At 34.9% G+C, this 27431-nt stretch overlaps 1 protein-coding gene across 1 annotated transcript in view; it reads left to right on the top strand.

Annotated features, from left to right (window-relative positions):
* Positions 1-27431, top strand: part of KCNH8 (potassium voltage-gated channel subfamily H member 8) — a 389068-nt gene that overhangs the window by 268236 nt on the left and 93401 nt on the right. The window contains exons 8-9 of the mRNA XM_049766132.1: positions 14572-14769; positions 27051-27250. Coding sequence (XP_049622089.1) covers positions 14572-14769; positions 27051-27250 — 398 coding nt within the window. The remainder of the gene's footprint in view (positions 1-14571; positions 14770-27050; positions 27251-27431) is intronic.

The following is a 27431-nucleotide window of genomic DNA, read 5'->3' as shown; positions in this document are numbered from 1 at the left end:
AGATAAAATCAGGCCCGTTCCTAAACTGAAAGTTAATGAAATTAGGTTCTGAAAGATTTGTAAAGATAATTCACCTGTCTGAGAACTAGTGTAACCTATCTCCAGCCTCAAAACAGATCAATCTTATTTTTCCAGAGAATTTGGGAATCGAGATTTGTTTGGGAAACCTCTCACATCAAAAATTGGCAAAGAATACAGACGTTGAAATGTGATCATAAGAACTGAACAAACTGTGGGCCTGCTTTCAGCTCATAATTTGTCAATATGCCATCCCAGATGGAGTGATTAAAGGAGGTTGAATTCCTGGCCAAAATGTATGGATACACTTCCTAAAGTGGCAGAGACCAAAGAAGGTGTTGCATGGCTGGTATTTTAGGAATTTTATTCCAAACTTGAGAGAAGCACTGAAAAATTTATATTTGCCAAACGTTTTAGTCCTGCTGTATATTTTCATGAAAAAGCATATACATGCTATTTGAAGGAAATTGGTCTCACAGTGTATCTATTTTCACTAATGAGAGTTTCCCTCTGTTGGGTAACCTAATTTTGTGACTAATTTTTCTAAAGAGGTATTGAATTTATGAAGAAATTCCCCTGAAATGCTTTTCCCAGATGAGATTTTCACAAACATGAACACAACTCACAGATACATGAAAGGAAACAAAAGATAATTAAAAAATTTTATCTAAACTAATTAAACAGCTGGCATCACAAATTTAAAACCTCTTCTCTCCATTCTTGCCATGTGTATATATGTGGGTGTTGAAATTTTAGAGTTTCTCCAGCTAGTCACAAACAGAAGTAATTAAAATCTATTATCTAGTAGACAATGTATATAGACAATGGCAGTGGTGGGAGGAACTGCAGAATCTCCCTGCTGACACGTCCTTACTTGGACATGAATCTTTGGTTTCATTCCACTGAGGTTTGTTTAGAAAGAAAGGTGTAAAAACCAATTATAATTCCTCAGAAATTCAACCCTTAGAGCCCTATTTAAGATAAAATTAACTTATTGCTTTGCATTTGCTGCCTGAGTTCAATCCCCAGTACCCTGAGAAAGGAAGGAGGAATTGAAAGAGACAGAAAGCTAGAAATAGAGACAGAAGCAGACAAAGAGGCAAAAATAATTTTAGAGGTTCTGTTTCCAAACAGTGACTTTTGAGGCCTAATATATTTGTCTCTACACAGTCCTCTTTCTCCCCAAGCATTGAACAAACTGGCGGAAATTGGATACCAATTGAAACATTAAAGACAGAAATAAAAGTTAACATACATCTAGCTTCATATAACTTTTAAGATCTATTTTCTCTTCTGAAGATATGTATAATTATTGTTTGACTTGACAGCACTTTGTGATCCTATATTTAGCCTCATGGTAGAAAACATTCCATTACTGTTTTTAAAGATTTAAGTTCTCCATTCTGTTCCCTACCTGCTGTTTGTGTTACTTTTCAGCCTAAAGCAATACCCCCTCACCTATAAAGTAGAAACATTACTAGATGCTTTATTTGGTTGTAATGAAGATAAAGTGTTATAAGTAGTTAATAAATGTTCAATGCCTGTCATTACTGACACTGTTTCCAAGCTATGTTATTGGCAGACTCTACATTATTAAAAGTATTACTATAGTAATTTTGTTCATAAAAAGTTTATTCATTATATTTACTGTATTAAAACTAGTACCAAATCACCTACAGTCTTTACTGAAAGCCTGCTATTGGTGGTCAATGATGACAGGCTTTTTAAAAACATTCTTTCTAGTCTGAAATGAATTTCTATCAAGTTCAACTTTTCTTTTAAAATATGATGCACAGGAAAAAAAAGTCAAGATTTTTCATTTTATCTTTTGCCTATAATCATGTTTTAGTGCTAGATAATTCCATTACATTTTAAGGTATGCTGGTTTAGATATGCAGTTTATGGCTTTTGTGGCTTATATAGAATCTTTTAGAATATAAAGTGACTTTTTCTGAACTACCCTCTCCAAGAAACCAAGAGAATTATTTAAGCACCTGGTTTGTAGTAAAAGCATGTCATAAGTGAGGATACAGTAATGTTTCATATATTTCATACAAAAAATGTATTTATGGGACATAAATATATCTTCAAAAACCTTTAAAAATCAAAAAATGTGTAATAAACTACTAAAGAGTTAGATATTCTTTTTTCCCTACCCCCCAAGAGTTAGATATTCTTTTTTTTTTTAAAACACCTGTATTTTATTTTCAATCAAATATAACACCTACATATTTCTTTTTTCTTTTCTTTTTTTTTTTTTTTTTGGTTTTTGGGCCACACCCTGTGACGCTCAGGGGTTACTCCTGGCTATGCGCTCAGAAGTTGCTCCTGGCTTCTTGGGGGACCATATGGGATGCCGGGGGATCGAACCGCGGTCCATCCTAGGCTAGCGCAGGCAAGGCAGGCACCTTACCTCCAGCGCCACCGCCCGGCCCCGAGTTAGATATTCTTAAATTAATCTTTCAGTTTTGTTGACAACTGAATTGTGGTTTATCTATACATAATATTCTTGGGGAATAGTGTAATAAAATTATCTTATAGTGCTTATTCTTTGCAAAAGTCACAGTAATATTGTGTGTGTGTGAGAGACACAGACAGACAGACAGACAGACAGACAGAGACAGAGACAGAAAAAGTGGTAGAGGGAGAGAGAGGTAGAGAAGAAAAGGATAATGGATGGGAAGGGCAAGTGGAAGGAGACTGAGAAAGGGGATGGGAAAGGGAGAGGAAGAGGGTATTTAATTTATACAATATTTTTATAAGTTCAAGAAATCATAGAAGGAAATAAAATTTTAAGAAAAGCAAAAGCTGTAGGACTTAATTTTTTGATATTTTAATTTTTAATTAATCTTAATTTTTTAATATTATGGCCTCATTTGTATAAAATTTTATGTAGAACCCCTACATGTGTGGTCGAAACTGCTCTAGTCCTAGAAAATGAAATATCTGGGGTAATGTCAAGTATTCACTTATTACAACTTATGTGCTCAAAATAAAAAATTCTAGGTTCCCAGATCTGTGTACAAGAAGTAGAATATTATATGGGGAATTTACATTTGAAGTGGAAAGGAAGAAAAATTACAAAGGAAAATATAATTGGTTATTTAGTCATGTTAAAGATATAGTCAAGCAGGAATGCATTCAGAATGCAAGTCTGGACTGACAAAATTAAGAGGTAGTGCAGCACGTTGGAAGCTCAGTAAAACATTGTCAAAATCTGTATCCTGCTCAGTTCAGCAATAGCTACTTTCCAATCATATTTTTCTTTAGCCAACATTTCACATTATAGTTATACTTAGCATCTATATGAAATTACATTCCACAATCTATGGTTTAGCATATTAGGTGATTGGGGTGTTTTTTTTCAGCCACAGATAAGATTACATGCTGTTAGCATGCTGTTTTTATGATGATGGGTTGTTACAACAAAGAAACCAATGACCAAAGACATTCTGAACCTTGCTCTTTTCATGTTTTTATTATCTAATAGTGGAGAATATCATTTATAAGTATGAAACATGAAACAGTTTTCATTAAGCACTATGAGATTTTGTACATTATTTCTAAGGTTGTGTTCATTTATTTCCATTGTGTATATTGGATATTGAATTAATATTTTATAAATATTTTCAATAATGAAAAGTTTGAGTTTTCATTATTGTCAATAAAACAGAAAACCTTATTCCTTAAGAAAAGAAGGAGAAATGGCCACAACAATAGCTTTTCATTAACTGTTTTTTAGTTCATTTTTAAATTGGATCTTTGTAATACAAATCAATAGTAACAAAATTCTGTTTGAGTTTCATTCATATGGTGTTCAACAGCTCAACCCTTTACCAATGTACCACCATTGTCTTTCCCTTCCTCATTATGGCAGACATCCCCTTCCTTTCTCTTCTTTTCCTTTAGGCATTGTGGCTTTCAATATTGTTATTGAAGGAGAATCATGCATATCATAGTACCTCCTTTTAGCACCCAACTCTTGTCCAGAGTGATCATTTCCCAACTAATTTTGTCATAATGATCCCTTCTCTATCCTAATTGTACTACCCTCACATTTTGTGGCAAGTTTCCTCCTATGATAGAACAATTTTCCTGACCCTCATCTCTATTTTCTTTAGATATTATTACTATTCGTTCTTTTTCTTGAATTCTACGCATGAGTGAGACCATTTAGTGTTTTCTATGTGTCAAACTACATTCAGTTAAGCACTGAATGTGAATTTTATCACTCAATATCCTCACAACCTATAAGGTATTCCTTTTGTAACTTACTGCTCTGTTTCCCAATTTAGAAAGAAACTAAGGTACAAAATCAAGAAGTGTCTTACTGAGCCAATGTTGCCAAAAGTTAAATTGCAAAAAATAACAAACAAAAACTTCTAGCAGTGTAACTTCAAAGTAGGCTTTCTTTTTTTTTAGTATTTTTATGTATTTAAACATATTGATTACAAATATGATTGTGATTAGGTTTCAGTCATGTAAAGAACAATCCTTTCACCAGTGCAACATTCCCACCACCAATGTCCCAAATCTCCCTCCATCCCACCCCACCCCCACCTGTGCTCTAGACAGGCTTTCCAGTTCCCTCATTCATTCACATGATTATGGTAGTTCTCAGTGTAGTTATTTCTATAACTGCACTCACCACTCTTTGTGGTGAGCTTCATGAAGTGAGCTGGAAGTTCCAGCCCTCCTCTCATTGTCTCTGAGGATTGTTGCAAAGATGACTTTTATTTTTCTTAAAACCCATAGATGAGTGAGACTATTCTGCGTCTCTCTCTCTCTCCCTCTGACTTATTTCACTCAGCATAATAGATTCCATGTACATCCATGTATAGGAAAATTTCATGACTTCATCTCTCCTGAAGATGCATAGTATTCCATTGTGTATATGTACCACAGTTTCTTTAGCCATTCGTCTGTTGAAGGGCATCTTGGTTGTTTCCAGAGCCTGGCTATTGTGAATAGTGCTGCAATAAACATAGGTGTGAGGAAGGGGTTTTTGTGTTGTATTCTTGTGTTCCTCGGGTATATTCTTAGGAGTGGTATAGCTGGATCATATGGGAGCTCAATTTCTAGTTTTTGGAGGAATCTCCATATCGCTTTCCATAGAGGTTGTACTAGACAGCATTACCACCAGCAGTGGATAAGAGTTCCTTCCTCTCCACATCCCCGCCAGCACCGATTGTTCTCATTCTTTGTGATGTGTGCAAAGTAGGCTTTCTTTAAAAAAAAAATGCTGTACCTCTTGCTTTCTGAATAATCAAGGCTTACTGACCCAACTGGCTGAGTCATTTTTCTTACCATATTTCTTTTCTTTCTTTTTTAAATAATCTTTTATTTAAACATCTTGGTTACAAACATGATTGTGGTTAGGTTTCAGTCATATAAGAGGACACCCCCCCCCATCACCAGTGCAACATTCCCACCACCAATGTCCCAAATATCCCTCCTCCCAAACCCCTCCCCACCGTACTCTAGACAGGCTTTCTATTTCCCTCATACATTCTCATTGTTAGGATAGTTCGCAATGTACCATATTTGCCGGCGTATAAGACGACCCCCAATTTTACAGTTAAAACATAGGTTTAGGCCTATATTCACTGTATAAGACAGAACGTTCCTGTGCTGCAACTCTATGTACCACAGTGAGCCAATCACAACAAGCAAAGGTTCAAAGGGTATATACTGTAATAGACTTCCTCTCTGACTCTGACCCATTTGAGCAGGCTTTTGACAGTGTAGATTTGGGTCCAGAACATTGTCTAATTTGTATGGATCAAAAGCCTGCTTGGATTGGCCAAGTTAGAGAGGCGGTAGAGCAGCCTTGCAGTGATTGGTGCAGGATCGAGTTGGAAAATTTGTTTTGAGATGATTTTCGTTTAGTGGCATATCGAGACATTTTTCAGGATATACTCAGTGTATAAGACGACTCCCAATTTTCAGTTGACTTTTTTTCGTTTCAAAAATTGTCTTATATGCCAGCAAATACAGTAGTTATTTCTCTAACTAAACTCATCACTCTTTGTGGTGAGGTTCATGAAGTGGGCTGTAACTTCCAGCCCTCCTCTCTTTTGTCTCTGAAAATTATTGCAAGAATGTCTTTCATTTTTCTTAAAACCCATAGATGAGTGAGACCATTCTGCGTCTTTCTCTCTCTCTTTCTCTCTCTCTGACTTATTTCACTCAGCATAATAGATTCCATGTACATCCATGTATAGGAAAATTTCATGACTTCATCTCTCCTGACAGCTGCATAATATTCCATTGTGTATATGTACCACAGTTTCTTTAGCCATTCATCTGATGAAGGGCATCTTGGTTGTTTCCAGAGTTTTGCTATGGTAAATAGTGCTGCATGAATATAGGTTCTTACCATATATCTTTTGTGTTCTGTCTTCCTTGTGTTCTTTATGTTATTTCTCTGCACCCTATTCTCTTTTCACTTTATAAAAAAAATCATCCTTGTCACCTTCAGTTCTCTCTGGCACAATTGTTTTGCCATGTTTACTTCAAGTCCAACCAATTTCTCAAACACCCACTTGCTAAAGCCTTGCTTTGGAGTGTTTATGCAAATTCCCACTACTTATTGTATTTCACACCTCATCAATTCATCAAGCAACAAGGTTTTAAGCAACATGCTTTTAAGTAAATTACTGGATATATGAGTCAGAATGTTTTTCTGAAGAACAAAAACTGGCATCTCAAGTTTATTATGTGATCTAATTTATTTTACAATTTTGTGGATTTTCTTGGGCATTTTCTTAAAACTTAAGGATTATGCTTTTCTTTTCTTAATATTTACATGTATTTGTTTATCTACCTACTTATTTTTGATATGGTACCTGGAAGCTACTCCTGGTGTACTTGTCACTCCTAATAGTGGGGTCCATGTGATGCTGGGGATGGAACACAGTTCTGCATGCAAAATGCTTTGTTTGCACAAGCTCAGCACATTGAGCTATCTTTCCAACCAAAACCCATGCTTTTATTTAATTTTTTATTATTGTTTTGTGTTTTTATGGGGGTTGTCACATCCAGTGGCTCTCAGGGGTTACTCCTGGATCTGTGCTCAGAAATTGTTCCTGGCAGGCTCGAGGGACCATATGAGATGCCAGGAATCAAACCAAGGCCAGTCCTGCCTCAGCTGTGTGCAAGGCAAATGCCCTACTGCTGTGCTATCCCTCTGACCCCAAACCCATGCTTTTAGAAGTGTTTCAATAGCAAGTGAAACTAAATAAAATATACAGAACTCTTTAGTATAGTATTTGCAAGTAATATTTCAGTATATTATATGATATAATTTATTTTAGAATTGGTTTTTTATTACTAGGAAGTTAGAAAATAGATATCCTTTAATGTAACATAAAGAAACTTTGTAATTAGAACTTAATTCTGTAAACCAGAGAATGTTGTAGTTTCCTTTCAATAGACAGCAAAGCTCACTCCTAATTGATTATTAGGCAACTAAAACAGGTAAGAAATGGTTTGCAAATGTAAGAAATGTCACTTCAGTTTTCTTTTCTGAGTCTGCACTAACTGTAAACCTATGAAAAAAGATATTAAGAAAAATGTTAAAGGCAGATAACAAAAATAAACATCAACATACTAAAAAAGTGACTTGGCAGGATTCAATTACTTTGTCCCAATAGTCTTCCTGAAACAAGTTGGCTTGTTTGAAGAGGAATGGTAGTGATGCTAGGGAAGTTTCTAAACCCTGCTTAAGAGGTTCAGGGACCCTATCTGAGATATCTAGCTAATCTCAATGCAAGTGCTTGATATATAATACTACTCTGGCCTTGCTGTGCTAGTAATAATACCCTGGTACCCACAGTATTGCTGGATCTCCCAGTAAAATACCTGGTGATCTTGTGAGACCATAAAGACTATACGCCATGATGCTTTCAGGATATGTATGATAGGCAAGTAGCCCAGGAATTGAACCTGGCATGTAAGTATATGTGTCCTAATTGCCTATAGATATCCTGGTCTCCTTTATTATTATCCAGGGGCAAATAATTGTTTCTTTGGACCAGAATTTCCTTTTTTACAGCTTGTCTCTATAAATAATTTTCTGAACTTAGGTGTAGATATATACCCCACAAACTCATGAAAGGCACAAAAAACACCAAAAAATTACTGAGGCAAAAATGTTCATAGTCTGGCACAAATATAGAAACAGTGTAAAGTATGCAGGCACTTATATGTATATAAGTGCTTATCAATATAATTATTATGTCTCACAAAAATGGTTAGGTCTTAACAGCCACAACTCACCACCCCCACATATATACGACATAACCTCATATTGCTGACGCATACCAATATCTCAGTCATCTCTGTGACCAGTTATGTTGATTGAAAGCAATTCAGCCCTTTCTTAAAAAATAAATGAAGATATCAGAGTTCTCATGTAGTGCCCTATAAGAATAATGTTTTTTTTTTACATGCAGAGAGGTCTTTTACATATAACTCAAAAGAATAATTTTTCCTCACCTCTCACCCTTAGAATTTTGGTATTTACATTAAAGCCAATAGATCATTGTAGATTAATTTCAAATCCATGCTGTCCTATCTCTACATTGTGCAGTATGATTGGGCAATTCTTGTATCTTCTCTGATATGATTTATACATAAAAACATATCTTCCAAGAAAACTGGGCATTAGAAATCCAAATTTAATGATGTACCAGCTACTAAAATGATAACCTATTGCCTCTTTCTAAATACTGTGGTACAGCAAAATATTTATAGCTGTTATGTTAGGATGAATTTGAATTGCCTCTTATTTTTTAATTTTTTGTTTTCGAATCAGTTTTTATTGAAACATCATAGTTAAAAATTCTTGAAATAAGAGCAAAGGTGACTCATTCTCTGAAACGGTGTCACTAAAAAAAGGACTGGCATTATGTGAGAAGTTGAGTGAAATTAATATTATGTAAAACTCTAGCAAAATAACTATCTTCTGGGAAGGGTTGGAGTCCTTCTCAAATGTAGATGCTCCACCATGTCTCCCCTCTCTGCATGATAACCATCTTTTAAACCAGTGAGTCCATTAGGGACATTTCTCCCAACTATGGAAAGCTGTTTACTAGCAGGCATAATATTGGTAGGAAATTAATAATCCCAAGGAGTGGAGGCTGATTAAGAATAAATAGCACAGTGGTGTTTGCCTTGCAAGCAGCCGATTCTGGACCAAAGGTGGTTGGTTCGAATCCTGGTGTCCCATATGGTTCCGCGTGCCTGCCAGGAGCTATTTCTGAGCAGACAGCCAGGAGTAACCCCTGAGCACCGCCGGGTGTGGCCCAAAAACAAAAACAAAAAAAATGATTTATAGATTGTTCAGTGAGATTAAGATCAAGTTTCTATAACAGTTGCTTCTGTGACTGACATACTTTCTCTGTATCCCTTTCCAATATTTCTTAGAAATATATAGTAGACTCCAAAATAAATCAATTATCATTACTTAAAACCTTTTCTTATCTGAGTAGAATTATCTAAAATATCTTTGTTCTCCATCATAAATGTGTTCCAAAGTAAAAATAAAATTACATATTAGAGCCAGTGACATAATACAGCAATTAAGTATTTTGATTTGCATATGGTTGACCTGGACTCAACCCCCAGCACACCATATGTTCCCTAGAGCTCATCAGGAGTAATTCCTGATAGTATTGAACCAAGAGAAAGCCTGGCACCACCAAGTGTGCCCAAAAACCAGGAAAAAAAGACACTTTACATATTAAAGCATTCAGTTATCCTACAGCACCACTGTCCTGGACCTCTCTGTGACAGATGAATTATTGCATATTAGTCAAGAACTTAATCTCTAATAGCAAAACATGAGTTACTATTTAGACATGGCATCTTTGCACAATTTATTTAATCTCACCAGTTATTAGTTTTCTTTCTGAGTTGAGTAGTAATGTATAAGTTTGTAATGATTATTTAATAAATGAATCAAAGTATAGATGATAATTATACCTATTCCATGCAGAGGGTGAACAATAAGTTGAAGGATTGGTCGCTCTCATGGAAGAGAGGAAGCATTCAATAGAACGTTAGCGTTGTGTTAATTCAACAATGAGAGTCCCATTGTTGTTTTTAGCTAACCAACCCCCTTTCAGTTTACTCATATTCAATTAAATATAACATGAATTTGAATTATAGATAAATGTATACTTATGTTAAATATTTCTTTATTCTTTGTCATTTCTTTATTAAGACATTTATATACATATATTTGGTTTGAGAGACTTATAATTTACTGGTTGGTCTTTTCTATTGCTCATATATTTTATATGTCCAAAAATATTCACTATAGATGTGAATTCCTTTTATTTATTCCTTTTATTTAACCTAAAATGTCTGCTATTTTGCCAAATACTAAGAAAAATTTAACTGTTTAAGGAACACATTTGTTATATAAAGCAGATTGTGCCAGTGCCAACACCGAGAGCACACATAGTAGGGCATATATGTACATACATTATTTTAGAAAACCTGAAGAGTAAAATAATGACCTTCAGTTAAGGGTTAAAAGTATTTAATTAGGAAATGGTGGGTTGAAAATTTTAAAAAGTACTTAATTAAGCAAAATACTGGGCCCTTGTTAAATACACAACTAAAATACATTAAAAATTGTTCATTTTAACGCATAGATTTTCTATGCATGTTTATTCAGAACTGTTCCAGCTTTGGAAGAGATAAATTATTTCAGAAATCTATTTTATTCATCAAATCTATTTTAGTATCACCAAGATGATGAAATCTATTACTTCACCATATGACAGGGTGTTCAGTCCATTTAGCTTTTCTATTCGGTTGTATATGACTTTTCCTTCAAAATGTTCTTTGGTGAAAAATTTTGAACAGAAGCAGACAGACTGTTCTAGGACATCCCTTCTTTTGGAGATGAGTTTCCCTGGCATAAAAAAAGATTGGTTTCCAAATTGGTTAAATTGCATCTTCTGTACAGTACAGTGACATGTTGTCTCTATAGTGGAACATGTGCTCTCATTTTTGGACAAGCTGTTCTGTGAAGTAGTTTTATTTAGCCCACAGAGCCAATCCCCGGATTTGTGGGTGTTACCTTCTCTCTGTGTTACCAGGTTTTTCATCATCATTATTGCTTCTGTTCCATCAGCTGTGACACAGTTTAGTGTCAACCCTTCTTTAAAAACAAGATGCTACTGAAAATAGAACAGTTGGCTAGAGAAGAAATAATCAACAAAAGTAGGTATGTTGTTCATCTGTGTTTTGAGACAGAGTCAGCTCTGAGATTGAGATCTGGTTTCACAAATGTCTAATGAAAGGCATTGACAGAGAATCTGAACTAACAATCAATAGATCTTAACCACTAGACTCATCTCTCTTTGGTTATTGAAATCAAACTATTAAAACTGATTTAATTCATAGAAACTTTACATATTTCATATTTGTGAGAATTAAAGAGGTCTTTTATTTAATCTGCTCTTTTATGACCTTTGAATGTGCTTTCCCTAAAGTATTATTGAAGCAGCAGGATTTACAAAACTGTAATGATAGTTTCAAACAATGTTCTTTCTAATACTATACTCACAACCAGGGTGTCTATTTAAGAACTTAGCTTAGACAACACCATATGAAATTTGTTTTTTACACTTTTATGATAAAGCTTTAGGTTTTGTGCATAAATTAATATCTTAATTCAGTTCAATAATAATAGATGGGTACAGTTTGGGGATTTGAATTTTGTTTGTTTTGGGGTCACACTTTGAGGTGCTCCAGGGTTTTTCTTGGCTCTGCATTTAGAAATCATTTCTATCAAGCTTGGGAGACAATTTGGGATGCCTCGAATCTAACCCAGGTTAGTGATGTGCAAAGCAATCCCTAGCCACTGTGCTATTGTTTCAGCCACAGATTGTTACAGTTTTGATGAAACTTTTTGTTAACTAAATCAGCCAAGAGAAAGTGATGACATTATCTTGGGCTTCTCTGTTTCTCCACTAAGACAAAAATTAGACCCTGCATCTTTACTTTGGGCAAAGTGACATTTTTAAGCTGTTTACACTTCCTAATAATTAGCAAGAATAACCTAAAGGGCAAAGCCCATTAATCACTTATTTGACAAGTTGGGTTGACATAAGATTCCTTTAAGCATAACATGAAAAGCACTGGAAAAATAGTCAGCTAAGTTTATATTTCAATATGTTGGTGCTCTCACAAAATCTTCCAGTTTAAATAACTTACTAAAAGCACTGCCTTTCAGAATGTGTATCTTACATTATATTATTTTTTATTTTCGAACAATGCCTCCTTTGTATCTTATTCATAAATACAAATGTAGATGTATTATATGGATGTTGTCTTATTATTTTATATTCTCATAAGGGCTGGGTAATTTTTATATTTATTAGTTCATTTATATTTTAAAAATCTAATTTATTGATCCCTATTCTTGTATTTTGCTAAGTTGTAGATAGAGGTTCTAAACTTTAGCCTCACGTTAAATTCTACTGCAGAACTTTAAATAATTATACCTGGGATCCAAAAAGATAGTATAGAGGTAATACTTTAGATGTAGTTGACCTAGACTCAGTCCCCTATACCACATGTGATTATCCATATCCTACCAGGAATGATCTCTGAGCACAGAATCAGAGGGTAACCCTGAATACAATTGGGGGTGATTATATCTGGTTTTAGCACTAACATTTCAGTAATTGTTATTAAGGTGGAATCTAGTGTATTTTTAGAAAGCTTTCCTGGTTCTATCTAGTGTAGACAACTATTGTTCCATAGAGCAGTGCTTTTTGCCTGATATAGCTCCTTGATCTCAGCTTCATCACATGAGAATTCATCAGAACACAAATACACACATATATACACACATACACACACTAGCTTTCTCACATACTATATCATACACCAGAAACACCAGGAACAAAATTTGTCTGTCTCTCTTTAACCCTATAGATATGTTTGAGGCAAAGCAAAGGTTGAGAAATGTGCTTCTAAAGACAGAATGCATTAAATACAGTACTTGCTACTAAACACTTCATCTTGGTCTCCTGGAATTCCCAGTTGACTTAAATTTGCATTTTAATTGCATAGCACAGTTTCATAATCTATAATGTTATTTGATAATGACAGCAATATTACTACTTAAAAGCATAATGACTTTCCATTTATCTTTGGGCACCCATTATCTGAAGTGTTCATAAGAAATTACTTCAAAGGGATAGAGATTACAGTGCATGCTTTGCTTAAATTTTGGAAGCATCTTTATCATCTCCGAACACCAACATAAGTGACCCCAAGCACAAAGCTGGGGACAACCCTTTAGTACCATCAAGAATGATTCTCGCCTGCCAAAAAGGAAAGAAATTGCTTGTCATGCACTGCATACCTCAACAAAAGTCTTATGCGCCTTATGGGTTAAAATGAATTATCATAATAATAGTAATATATGGTCACACAACCTGCAACACATAATCAGAGAAATGGATAATAAAAATTAAAAATATAAAATCTTAAAGAGAAAATATTTTCAGTAAAAAATTTTCAAATTTTTTGTGTTGTTCTACCATGATATTACTCTGTATACTTGTTTCTCATCTAGATTAATACAGTTTTTTTACAAGTTTATGACAGTAAAAATTATAATAATACTGCACTATTTAAGGCATTTCATTTGACAAATTTAGACCCATGTATAATTCAGTTCATAAAACAGTTGTAAGGGTTCTGATTCTAGTACAGGCATCTTTATGCTGTGCAGTTTTCTTTCTCCACCCCAATACAAAATGGGGTGACAGAGAAGGTATCCTAAAGAAGGTAATCTGTGCTAAGACTTATAAGGCAATTGGATATCAGTTCAAGTAGAGAAAGTTGGTATAGGATAAAAATCAAGTTCCCCCTACCTGTTTGAAGACTAATTGCTTGTGTGTGGCTCTTTATCATCGTACAGTTTTAATACTCCTCAAATATATTCCTTTTTAACTTTTTAACTTTTATGTACTACTTATTTTTTTAATTTATGTAACTAAATAACCATGATTTTCAATCACTGAGAGTTGAGTTTTAAAAGCACACAATATTTTAACGCCAACTCTACCACCAGTGTCAAGTTCCCTCTACTGTGTTCTCATGCTCCCTTCCCTCTACCTCTTGTAATTCTACATTGCAAGGTTCAGTGGCAGCAGTTTAAATCTCGAGTTTTTATTGTTGTTGAGTTTGTCCTTTCCAAGTGATAAATTGTGAATTATACAACCTGTCAGTGAAAGGAGTAATCAGTATTTCAATTTTCCCAGGTTATAATAGGGAAAATATTTTCAAATATTCACTATTAATCCTTTTCTAGATGCTTATTTTTCTGCGATAGGTCTAATGCAGAATGGTTTTATCATTTATGTCACTAGATCTAATTATTTACCTTAATTTTCCTTTCATTCCCTCATTTGCAGAAAAAAAATGTCTGTGTGTCTTAAAATGTTCATTATTAAATGCCTCTGCTGATTTTGCTACTTTGCTTTGCAAGTTATATTTTCATTCTTTTCTTTTTTGCAGGTTGGCTCCATGAGTTGGGAAAGAGACTGGAATCTCCATACTATGGCAACAATACGTTGGGGGGCCCATCAATCCGAAGTGCCTATATTGCTGCTCTTTACTTCACCCTTAGCAGCCTCACCAGTGTTGGGTTTGGGAATGTGTCAGCAAATACAGATGCAGAAAAGATCTTCTCAATCTGCACCATGCTGATTGGTGGTAAGAGACATTTTCTTTCATAGCAAGAGAAGAAGCAAGTGTTCTGTTCGTTCTGACCTCAAATACACTAGAGATATTTTGGTTCACATGGGAAAGTCAAAGAAATCATGAAAATATATTCATATATATGATAGCTTGGCAGGGAAAGTTAGTGTTTTGAAATAATTCCATTTTCTGAAAGGTGAAGAGGTGAATGCATGGTTGACTCTGAAGTTGCAGGAACTAATATATTTAGTTTAAATATATTAGTTCCTGCATGTATCTATCATTCATATTACTGATTTATAGGAATCTGAATTGTAAGTATATGTTTGACATTTCATTCTACAGTTTTATGTTTTAGAATCAAGAGACCCAAACTTAGGCAAGCTAAACTTAAAAAGGGCCTGTTATACTGGTTGGCTGTGGATAACGGTGGTGGTATGGGATCATTTGGGGAACATTGGTAGAAGGTCAACAATGGTGGTGGGATTGGCCCTGATTTGTTGATGTCTGAAACCCAACTATGAAGAACTTTGTAAATCGCAATAGTTTCAATAAAATAAAATAAAATAAAATTTTTATTTGATAGATAATAAGTAAAAAACAGAAGTACACCAATATGTTAACAATAAATTAGCACCACTACCTTTTATGCTCCATTCTCTGTTCTAAAAGCTTTGCTATAGTAGCCTAAGTAATTTTGGCGGGGGAAGTTTTGGCCACACCCAGCGACACTCAGGGGTTACTCCTGGTTATGCACTCAGAAATCACTCCTGTTTTAGGGGACAATATGGGATGCAGGAGGATAGAACTGCGGTCCATCCTAGGTCAACAGGCACAAGGCAAATGCCCTACTGCTTGTGCTACCGCTCTAACCCCAATACCATAAGTAATTTTTTTATCTTTGTTTTTAGTTTTTGGGGCCACATCTGGTGGTGTTCAGGGGTTATTTCTAGCTCTGTTCTCAGAAATTACTTCTGGCAGGGCTCAGGGGACCATATGGGATGACGAGAATCAAAGCCAGGTTGGCGGAGTGCAAGACAAATGCCCTCCCTGCTATGCTATCTCTTTACCTAAGTAATTCTTCAGACAAATATATGAACTCTGCATGCTCACTCTTCCATTTTTCAAACAGCCAAGTTATCTTACTCCTGTCTCTGAGCTTCAAACTTATCTACTGTGTTCTACTTTGTCATTGGAGACTGACTCTGCTAACTTCATTTTTCTTTCAGCAAGCTTTACTTATTTCTGACAATAGGGGATATTAGAGGAAGACTAGAAGAGAAGAGAGATTAATAGTTGGCATGCTTGCATGTGTCTTCTTCAGCGATATACAGCCTCAAACAGCACCAAGTTGTTCCAGTCTTCAGCATTTTCACATATTCCAAGAACAAAGCTGCTCAGAATTCGTTATCATTGGGGCTTTGAGCCTACCCACACACCAGTGCTTTACTCCAGGTTCCTTGTGGCCTCCCACGGCTTCTTCTCTGGGCTTCTGTGTTCTTCCCAATTCTCCCTTTGTTTATCCATCTCATGGGTAGACTCCTCTTTCTGAAGTTATTATATTTTATTGCTCATTCAGCCCTCCAACATCAGGCACACCAAGTCATTATAGCAAATTCCTTTGTTGAAATATTTAGTTTAATTTCTCTTTTGGAGCTGCCTGATACATGACTCATGCTATGATGACCTACAGTTTTCAGGTGACAAATCTCTAGCTGTAAAAAAATAAAGTAACTTTCTCAATGTCATATGACCAGTAATTTAAAAAGCAAGGTTTGAGCCCTGATCAATATCTTCTTGAATTCTAAAACTGCTATAATATCATAATTGCAGATAAGTATGTGTATTTGTTGAGTGACTTTCCTTACAAAACAAAATTTTATTAGTATTTTATTGTCCACAGTGTTCTTGCTAAAATACATTTTCTACCACTATCTTTTCATATCCTTGATCCCAAATATTATTTTAATGAGTTTTTAACCTTATAATAGGGAATTCTTTCCTATGAGAGGATATTTTTTGCATGATAGATGTGAAATCATTTTGTTGTGCTTTAATCACTCATCCAACCTCAAGTGAAATGAAAGAAGTTTGAAGACCAATTTTTCCTTAAGAAACTTACAATGTTAGGGCTGGCGAGCTGACGCTAGAGGTAAAGTGTCTGCCTTGCAAGCACTAGCCAAGGAAGGACCACGGTTTGATCCTCCGGCATCCCATATGGTTCCCCCAAGCCAGGGGCAATTTCTGAGTGCTTAGCCAGGAGTAACCCCTGAGCATCAAACGGGTGTGGCCCGAAAAACCAAAAAAAAAAAAATGTAGCTTGGAAGAGATAAAATAATAAAGAGATAAAACTCAGATAAAATCTGACATAGGTTGGTTTTAACAAAAACCAACCCATAAATGTGAAGTTCCAAGCCAGTTAGAAGATTCAAAATAATGACAAAGAAGGGTCAGGATGCTGGAGAAATTGCTTGGAAAGGCAGTTCTATTGGTAGCGTTGCTAGAATATCATGCTGCGACTGAGCAATCGTAATAGCCTCTTGGCTCATGTATAGTAGTAACAGCCTGGGGAGTAGAGAACAGGAGTTCTCATTTTCTGTAGAGCTACAATGTGCCAGACCCTGCAGTAGTTGTTTTATACCCAAGTGTTATGTTTTATATAATTGCTGCTCTCCTTGAAGGTTCATCTTTTTGCCAAGCAAAATGACAGCATTTTGCAAACAAACACAGTCTACACTTATCTAATATTTACCATGTTTTCCCTCCTCCTGATGGAAATTTTAGGAAGTATTTAAGGCTTAACCTATTAATTTGACATTTACAGAATCTGTTAGATAATTGAACTCATTTCTATTGATCTATCTATTATTTTGCTAGTTGGTCCTGAATCAGAAATTATTGAGGCATAAATTATTCCCTGATGTTCATGATAAGTTCATTGTATATAGTTGCAAAGCCAAAATATATGGGAAATAATCAGATAATGTCATCTTGGCACTTGCTAAGTAGTTAATGAACAAGTTATCTTGGTGAAAAACTAGCACTAGTTGGGGCTGGAGAGATAGCATGGAGGTAAGGTGTTTGCCTTTCATGCAGGAGGTCATCGGTTCGAATCCCGGCGTCCCATATGGTCCCCCGTGCCTGCCAGGAGCAATTTCTGAGCATGGAGCCAGGAGTAACCCCTGAGCACTGCTGGGTGTGACCCAAAAACCACAAAAAAAAAAAAAAAAACTAGCACTAGTTTTAATGGCATTAAAGTATTTTGGTGACTTCAGCAGCACTTAGGAAACCATTGGTTTGGGCTGTCCAAAGGCGTCTAAGCAACTTGAGCTTCCTAGTTGAAGGGTCCCAAACTTGTGTTCAATAACATATCGTGATGACAAGTATCCAGGCCTAAAAGAAATGATGCCTTCATTTTAATATTTCTAATTCTTTTTTTTTCTGGTTTTTGGGCCACACTTCGTGATGCTCAGGGGTTACTCCTGGCTTTGTGCTCCGAAATTGCTCCTGGCTTGAGGAATTATATGGGCCGCGGGGGATCGAACCACGGTTCATCCTAGGCTAGCACAGGCAAGGCAGACGCCTTACTGCTTACTGATTGTGCCACCGCTCCGACCCCAATAGTTCTAATTCTTTACAAAGCTTTAAGAAATAATTATAAAAGTTCACAATATAAACATTTTGTTCATTTGAAAGTTACAGTAATATCACAGGCTATTGACAACTCAATATGGATGTTAAAAGAGGTTTAATGGATTTAAATTTTAGTAATTGTCCCTGGTAAACTTCTTGAAAATATTTATTTCAATATATATAACAAGTTGATTTTTAACTCAATTTTCATCATTATTTTAACTGGTAATTTTTAATTAGGATGTATAGTGGCAAGAAATTGTATGCATGAGATAATATGCAACTTTAATGTTTACATTATTATATATATTGCCTGCTTTATTAAAAGGGGGGCATGTAGAAAAATCAGATCATAAATTGAATAAATCATACTGAGGGTAACTGCCAAAACCCTTAATAATTAATGTAGAAACACTCAAAGGTGAGGAAGGAAAATAAATTCAAATAATGGCTTCCATAAAAGCTTTTGTCATTCTAAAATATATAAACTACTGATTTGTGGAAAACATATTGAAAAGTATCAGATATGGTTAAACAAAAAATTAATAAAAGAGTCTATCCTATACAAAACTATATGAACTTTGAGAATACCAAATGAAATAACTCAAGAGCTTCGTACAATTATTAGATAAGCAAATTTAGTAAGATTTAATTGATGTAATTTAAATATAAAAGTAGTTGTGTTAGAAAATAAAATATAGCAATGACTAAAGAGGATTAAATATTTTCAAATTTGTAAATTCAACTACAAAGGAAATTAGCAAATGCAAGTAAGACAATTTACAAATATGTTCTCAAAAATAAAATAAATGATGATGACAATTTTAAAATTCAGTTTTGTACATAAAGAAGTTTTATGCGAATAATCTAAAGCAGTTTGGATAAAATTCCTAACACAATTGTGTTTGTTTAGTGCATATTTGAGAAACAATAATGTTTAAAAAGTGGTAATACAGAACTTAAAACTTGTCAAAATAAGCATTAAGAAAAATGTTGAGAAACTTTTCCTGTATATCAAAGGTAGAATAATTAAGAAAGTATGGTACTAGCTCATGAATAGACACAGGTCCAAGAAATGCAAGAGATAAAAAAATCAGATAATTCATGTATATAACCACCTAGATTTTGACACTCCAATATAAAGGAAAAATGACCAAATTTCAATAACTGTTGTTAGACCAAATGATTATCCACAGGCTTAAAAATCAACTGTTGTCCTTATGAAAAAAATTAAAATAATTTTCTCATTTGATTACAAATGAATGGAAAAAACAATAAATATTCTAAAATAGAATATTTTTCTTATTTTGATTTAGTAAAAACTTTAAAAACATTTCACAGAAAGATCAATAACTGACAGAACTTTTATTATCAAAATACATTATTGAGAGCTAGTGAAATAATACAGAGTTTAAGGCAAGTGCTCTGCATGCAACTGACCTCATTTCAATATCCAGCGACATAAATGCTCCCCCAGCACTGCCAAGTGTAAACTGTAATCACTGCGAAGAAGGAAGGAAGGAAGGAAGGAAGGAAAGAAGGAAGGAAGGAGGGAGGGACGGGAGGGAGGGAGGGGGGGGAGGAGGAGGGAGGGAGGGAGGGAGGTAAGGAGGAAGGAAGGAAGGAAGGAAGGAATGAAGGAAGGAAGGAAGGAAGGAAGGAAGGAAGGAAGGAAGGAAAGGAAGGAAGGAAGGAAGGAAGAAGGAAGGAAGGAGGAAGGGAAGGAAAAAAGGAAGGAAGGAAGGGAGGAAGGAAGGGAGGGACGGAGGGAGGGAGGGAGGAGGGAGGGAGGGAGGGAGGGGGGAGGGAGGGAGGGAGGGAGGGAGGGGGGAGGGGGAGGGGAGGGAGGAGGAAGGAAGAAGGAAGGAAGGAAGGAAGGAAGGAAGGAAGGAAGGAAGGAAGGAAGGAAGGAAGGAAGGAAGGAAGGAAGGAAGGAAGGAAGGAAGGAAGGAAGGAGTATAACAAGTATATCTCAGTACCACTAGAGTGATATAGGCAAGAGCCCCACAAGACCCTGGCAGCATGACATCTGCTCCTTAAATTTAACCACCAGCTAGACAGGAACCACAAGTAGGAGCACCAGGCATGTAAGCACCACTTAGAAAAAATATATAATATATATATTTTATATAATATTATATTATATATAATATATTATATTATATATAAATATATATTATATAAATAAAATAAATATATAATAAATATATATTACATATAAATATATTTATATGGCATATATAAATATGATACCATATATAATGCCATATTTAGTGTTTACATAGGCATATATAAGTAAGTATATGCTATTAAATGTTTAAGATGATATGGGATATCATAACTTCTCTGATTCTGTTGATGGAATTATCATTTACAAGTGTATTGATACATGTCCAATTTTGACATACCAGTAATTTAAACTCAACAAAAATGCATAAATATATAGTTGCCATTAGAATCATCTTTATAAGAATCTCAAACTGAAAGTGTCTATTATTATTAAATAATAACAAAAGTGAACTATTATGATGTTATCTGGTGCAACAAAATGCTAAGCAGAGAAATCAGAGAAAAGGCAGTACAGATTTTACAATTTTGTGTAGAGTACAAAAGAGTACAAAAGGAGGCAAACTTGAAACCACAATGAAGATATAATGAATAAGGTCTGATTCCCAATATTTCATGTTTCATATGATCCCCCAAGCATTGCAGGAATGATTCCTGAATGTAGAACCAAGCATGCCCTCTAAGCATGGTACAGGATGTATCCTACCAAAAAGTTATATCAAAAACAAAATAGGACAAAACTTTTATATGCAGTATAAGTGAAAATTGCAGCTACCTGGGACAGTGTGATAATACAGTTGAGTAGGAAACTTGCCTAGCATTTGGCTTACTTTTTTTCAATCCTGGCACCTCAGATGCTCCTCCAAACCCATGAGAAGTGATTTCTGAGTGCAGAGTGAGGAGTAAGCCCTAAACACTGCTGAGTGTGGAGTAAAAACAAAACAGACATAAAAATATGCAGCTGACTTTGGTGAGAGGACCAGTTAATGATTATAAAGAGAAAGAAGTGCAAGTATCTGGGAGCTGATTGTATCCTACTTACCTATCTTTTAAGGTGGTAAGTGGGTGAAGAGAATCCTCCTCAGATCTAATCACTTTGGAAAATCTTGGTTCTTATTTATTGACTATGTATTTTTCTCGATGTTATCTTTTATATAAATTTTACCCTATAATATTATAATAAACAAGTTAAAAAAACTATAAAAATCATCAACTGTGAGGGAGAGTAGGTAGGTGGCGGTGAACAGAGTTCTCATCTCTCATGTCAGAATATTTTTAGGTGTTGTCTTAACATGATGAGTGAAGCATAGATGTAAAATCATATTGTCTAAACTCGGTGACAATCAAAATTTTAAAAGTGTAATTTAACAAGATTATTTTTGGGATAGGGATGAAGGGGTGGGTTGAAGGCTGAAATGTTTATCAAGAATTTTCTAAGCTATTTAAGACTGTAAAAAAAGTTAATGATCATATCCACCTACCCAAGGTTCATTTTGGTTCTATAAATATTGATGACATATTTAAATTATGTGAAGCACTGTATTAAATTCTGGGGAAACAAAGATGACTAAGACATGATACTTATCATCAAGAGTTTATAGTTTAGTAATAGAAATAGTTTAATAATAGTAATAGAAATGGATAGTTAATCCTTTTTTCCCTTTTGTAATAAATAGTAATAAATAGTAAATAGTTTAGTAATAGTAATAGAAATGGATAGTTAATCCTTTTTTCCCTTTTGTAATAAATACGTAAAAATGAGTGCAAAATTTATACCCAAAGTAAAGGAATATGTAAATTATCACTAAAAGATATCTGTTTTAGTCTTTTTATACTTATATAACTCCATTTTTGGAACTAGACTACATGTCTTTTTTGCTACCAAATAAAATACTCAGGCAGTTTCCAATGATTTTTAAAGCTCTCTTATACTTATAATGGCTTCCTAATAGTCAACTCTGAATTGACTATCAATGAGGTCATCAACCAAGCACAAGATAATGCTTCCTAGTGAGGATAACTCATTGCTGAGAGCAATATCAGTTTAAATGAGACATCTCTCTCCATCAAAAGTAGAGTAAAACTCTTAGTAGTCAAAGCTTCATGCCTTCTCTCATACTTTATTTTTTTTTTTTTGGTTTTTTTTGGGGGCCACACCCGGCGTTGCTCAGGGGTTACTCCTGGCTGTCTGCTCAGAAATAGCTTCTGGCAGGCACGGGGGACCATATGGGACACCGGGATTCGAACCAACCACCTTTGGTCCTGGATCGGCTGCTTGCAAGGCAAACGCCGCTGTGCTATCTCTCTGGACCCTCTCATACTTTATTAACGTATTATCTTGACAATTTCATTGACTTCATATGATTATTTTAATGTCAAGTTATATTTAAGATGCCTTTACATTACCATTTCAATTCAGCATGTAGAAAAATGAATCTCATAGCTTTGATTTCTCTATTATTTGTCATTCCTAACCCCACTGTACTTAACAGCAAAAAATAGAAAATTCCAGCACAGTGCATAGGTGAAGAAAACAAAGGAGAACTAAGATTACCTAAAGCCTGCAATGTGTTTCCTTTAAGACTAGGAGCTAGCAACGCTATGTTGGCAGGAAGTTCAGAAGAGCAATGTTGCCCAAATTTCAAAAAGAGAAGGGGGAGGTCATAGAAGAAAGAGAAGGAAAGGATAAAAATAGTAAAACAAAACAAGCAGAAAGAGGAAGGCAGACAGCCCTATCTGCTTGATTTGAAGGAGAATGATAAAGATGAGATTTGTCCTTCACTAACTTGATAAAGAAGATAGTTTACAAAATGTGCTTTCTACAAAAAGCCTGTAAGAAAAAAATATCTTCTCTTACACCCAACAAGTAGTAAGCCTAGCATGTGACTTTAAAAATTATATACATCAAATTTCCTAGCAGTAAAAAGGAAAAGTGGATGATAATTTCCAGACCGACCTCAATATAGAAGTCCTGAAGTCCAACCTGGAGCCAAACTTAGGAGATGAAATGATTTGGCCTGTCAACTGTACATACTATTGTCACCATAAAACTGATAATTAATGACAGAAGTCATAATACCTTTAGAAATTAAAAATCTATGAGAGCTAGAGGATTTTATCTCTTTAAATGAGAAAGTATTTTCCTATGCTAAAATGAGACTTGAAAATTATGGTGACTCAAATATAGACTAGTACTTAGCAAGGACCTTTATGAATTCTACAATTAATACAGTAATTCATTTTATTGATAATGTACAATTAGGATACTAAATGATCTGAACATATTACTCCTCTTACTTTAAGTGTCTTACACATTATAATTAAGCAAAGCAAGTTAAAATCATACACATAATTAAGGAAAGCTGTGCTAAAATAAATGAAATAAAATTATTCTCGGTACTCAGTTTAATCTCCATAAAAGACTATTACATACTTTTACAGATGGTAGGACTTCCAAACACTGAGCCCATAAGTCTATTAATGGAGCCTGAAATTGGTGTTTAATTTTCTTAAACTTAGAGCAAAATCAATTCTTTTCTTTGCTGAGTGTTTATCAGAGAAGTAGCTTTTTCCAAATAAAGTATTTAAGTACCAGAACAATTGTGCATCTAAACCCAATCAGAAAAATGAGGAACTTTGAATCTACCAAGAACTATTTAGTAAGAGTTTAAACAATATTTATTTGGTGGGATTTTTTGTTGAAAGATATTTCACAAAATATCTAAGAAAGTGTATACTTATATATTTTTACTTATCAAGAACTGATGAATTTTTTTCATCAAGAAATTATACTATGCATCACTTGTAATAATTTAAAAGGTCACTAAGAATTCTGGATTTAGTGACTAAGAAGTCACTAAGAATCTGGATCACAAACATAATACTCTATTGAATATATTGGAAATTCATAACACTTTACTTACAGGGGAAATGAAAATAAATTGAGTCACTAGTCACTTTAAAACTACATTAGTGTCCTGGGGCTGGCGAGATGGCGCTAGAGGTAAGGTGTCTGCCTTGCAAGCCCTAGCCAAGGAAGGACCGCGGTTCGATCCCCCAGCGTCCCATATGATCCCCTCAAGCCAGGGGCAATTTCTGAGCGCTTAGCCAGGAGTAACCTCTGAGCATCAAACGGGTGTGGCCCGGAAAAAAAAAAAAAACCTTCATTAGTGGTGCTGGAGTGATAGAACTGCAGATAGGACATTTGCCTTGCACGTGGTTTAATCTCCAGTATCTCATATGGACCATTGAACATTGCAAGAAGTGATTCCTGAGTGCAGAGCCAGGAGTAACTATGAGCATTGCCAGGTGTGACCCAAACACAAAACCAAAAAAAATCCTACAAATCATTAATTCCTTAAATGTCAAAATAGTCTTATGAATAAGATACTGTTGTGTATTAATATGTAGGAAAACTATATCTATATGTGTTACCACTTTTGCCTAGTTCAATTATAACATAACAGAGCCACTCATTTATTCTGAAGTTCATAATGTCTGCAATATTATTGTGCCTTCCTTATACAGATCCTAACTTTAACCCTAGTCTTGCAAAAAAATTAACAGAGCTTGTTAATTATGGTGTGTGGTAGATTGGGGAGGCAAAAAAAAAAAACTGACTATATTTTTCATGAAGTGATGGTCTGTAACCTAAAAGAATTTCTGCTGCTGTACACAATTAATATTAAGTTTTGTTTGAAATTACTATGTCAGTAGTTAATAATTTTTGATAAATATAGGAAGAAAATAAGAAAATAATCGGAGTTGCCATGATCGTGAAATATTAAGGATAGAGGTAATGTGTTGCTACATTTGTACTGAGATATCCATCTTAATGCTAATAAATTTTTTTGACATAGGTTTTTGGATTTTGACAGTGCCTAATAGACAAGTATCTTAAATATCCTAACACTTTGAGAAGGAAGTATGCTCTCAAACAGTGCTTTGGAAGCTCAGGCACTATTCTTTGGGGTACACAAATCAGCAGGGCCTTGTGGGTTAATGCAAAGATTTGAATATGTGGTTCTGGGAACTACCAGGGCCATACCAGTACTGCTCAAGGTTCACCAATATCACTCTCAACAGTGCTTGGGGGCCCAGAGCTCTGTAGTAATTTTCAGGGGTCCATGTGGGTTTAAGATACTGAGTGTTGTTGGGCACATGCTTGTCTGTCTTAACCTGTGCCATCTCCCTGGCTCTTGCTGAAACCAGTGATTTCTCTCAACCCATGATCAGGCTGGCTATGGGAGTAGGGATCAGGAGGATAACTGGGGAAACTGCTGGCAGAAAATGAACATTTGTGAAGCACTGTATAATGGAAACTCAACTATCAACAAATGTTTTAAATCTGTATTTAACAGTGATTTAAATTTAAAAATTTAAATAGCTTTTTATCTTAGTACCACTCCTGCCTCAAGATAAAATACGAATCTGCCTATAAATGCAACTACAACTGGCTCTCATCTCTCCTGTTTTTAAAGTCTTGAGTCACCTTTACTGTCTGTATAGGTAATTCCAGTTCTATTCTGCTGAGGACTCTTTAGTGCAACCCCCTCTTTTTATCTCCCTCTCCATGCCTTGTCTGACTTCAAGATATTTAACCATGGCAGACAGTTTCTGGAAGGTGGACCCACCTACTCTAATTTCCCCAGGAGAAAACCCTTCCTACTTTTGAACAAGTCTTTTGTCTCCATTACACAGTGGAGGTGGTTTGTGGTGGAGTGGGTAGCTCAGTGAAAACATGGGATTTCAGTTCACTCTGACTGTATGTTTTCATCAAACATATACACTGACTATCTGGTTCTCTCTCAGAATGGCTCTAATGGAATTAAGCAAAATACTGATTTTTATCTGTGAATTCATGTTTCTTGAATGGTCTCAAATTTTCTGATAGATTTCTTAAAGTTAAAGCAACTAACTATATAGCTTAAGTAGGATTGGTGAATAGAGTCATTAATCTGAGCTTCATATTGCTCAGAAAATCTTCAAATCTTTATTACCATAAATATGTTGTAGTTAATATCCTACAATTAATTTTAAATGGTAGCTTGGGGGGAAGACTATAGTTCCATAAAGACAAACCAGTGATATTGGATATATATTTAATTATTTCTTATAAAATAAATATTAAATTATAACTATGGTTTAAGTTGCAAAATCATTAAAGCTATCTCAGAACCATATAACTATACATTAAACATTAAATGAATTTGAAGAAAGTGCAAATAAGTATTCCTAAGGCATAATAGCAGCTAAAAAATGTGGGTCATCAGTTTTACAAAGTACTAAATATTTATAAAAGATGTCTTTTCTCTGATCAAGTCATATGAACTGAAAATGATTGCATTCATAATGTATTCTGTGATTAAAAGAATATACCAAGATTCTTATACCAAGATAGTTTTTCAAAAGTGCCCTATAAGCTTAATGTAAGATGATTCTTATAAAAAGGCATTATTTCATATTGCTATATATTAATTATAATTATTATTATAAGATTATTCTAATCAGGAATGTTTAGGCTATACATATGAGCTCCAAGTGGATCTGTCGCTTTTCATGTTTCTTTCCCATTATCTTTGTGTTGCTTTCTCTAGCCTTGATGCATGCCTTGGTGTTTGGCAACGTGACAGCAATCATACAGAGGATGTACTCCAGATGGTCCCTCTATCACACTAGAACTAAAGATCTGAAGGATTTCATACGTGTCCATCACCTGCCCCAGCAGCTCAAACAGAGGATGCTGGAATATTTCCAAACAACCTGGTCAGTCAACAATGGAATAGATTCCAATGAGGTAAAATTCATTTCCCATGTTTAAGTTTTCAGACAGAAAGCACATATTAGTAGGTAAAAAGAAGAGTATTGTAAGGCAGGTCTCTGAAGTAAAAGAACACACTATTAGCATATCTCTTGTATCATTTTTTAAGCCCTGGTGAAACTATCCTTTATTACCTGCTTTGTTTCAAACATGTGTC

This window comes from Suncus etruscus, chromosome 20 (assembly GCF_024139225.1).
Source record: "Suncus etruscus isolate mSunEtr1 chromosome 20, mSunEtr1.pri.cur, whole genome shotgun sequence".
Classification (NCBI taxonomy): domain Eukaryota; kingdom Metazoa; phylum Chordata; class Mammalia; order Eulipotyphla; family Soricidae; genus Suncus; species Suncus etruscus.
The sequence above is the reverse complement of the archived record's forward strand: the minus strand, read 5'-3'. Positions and strand labels throughout refer to the sequence as shown.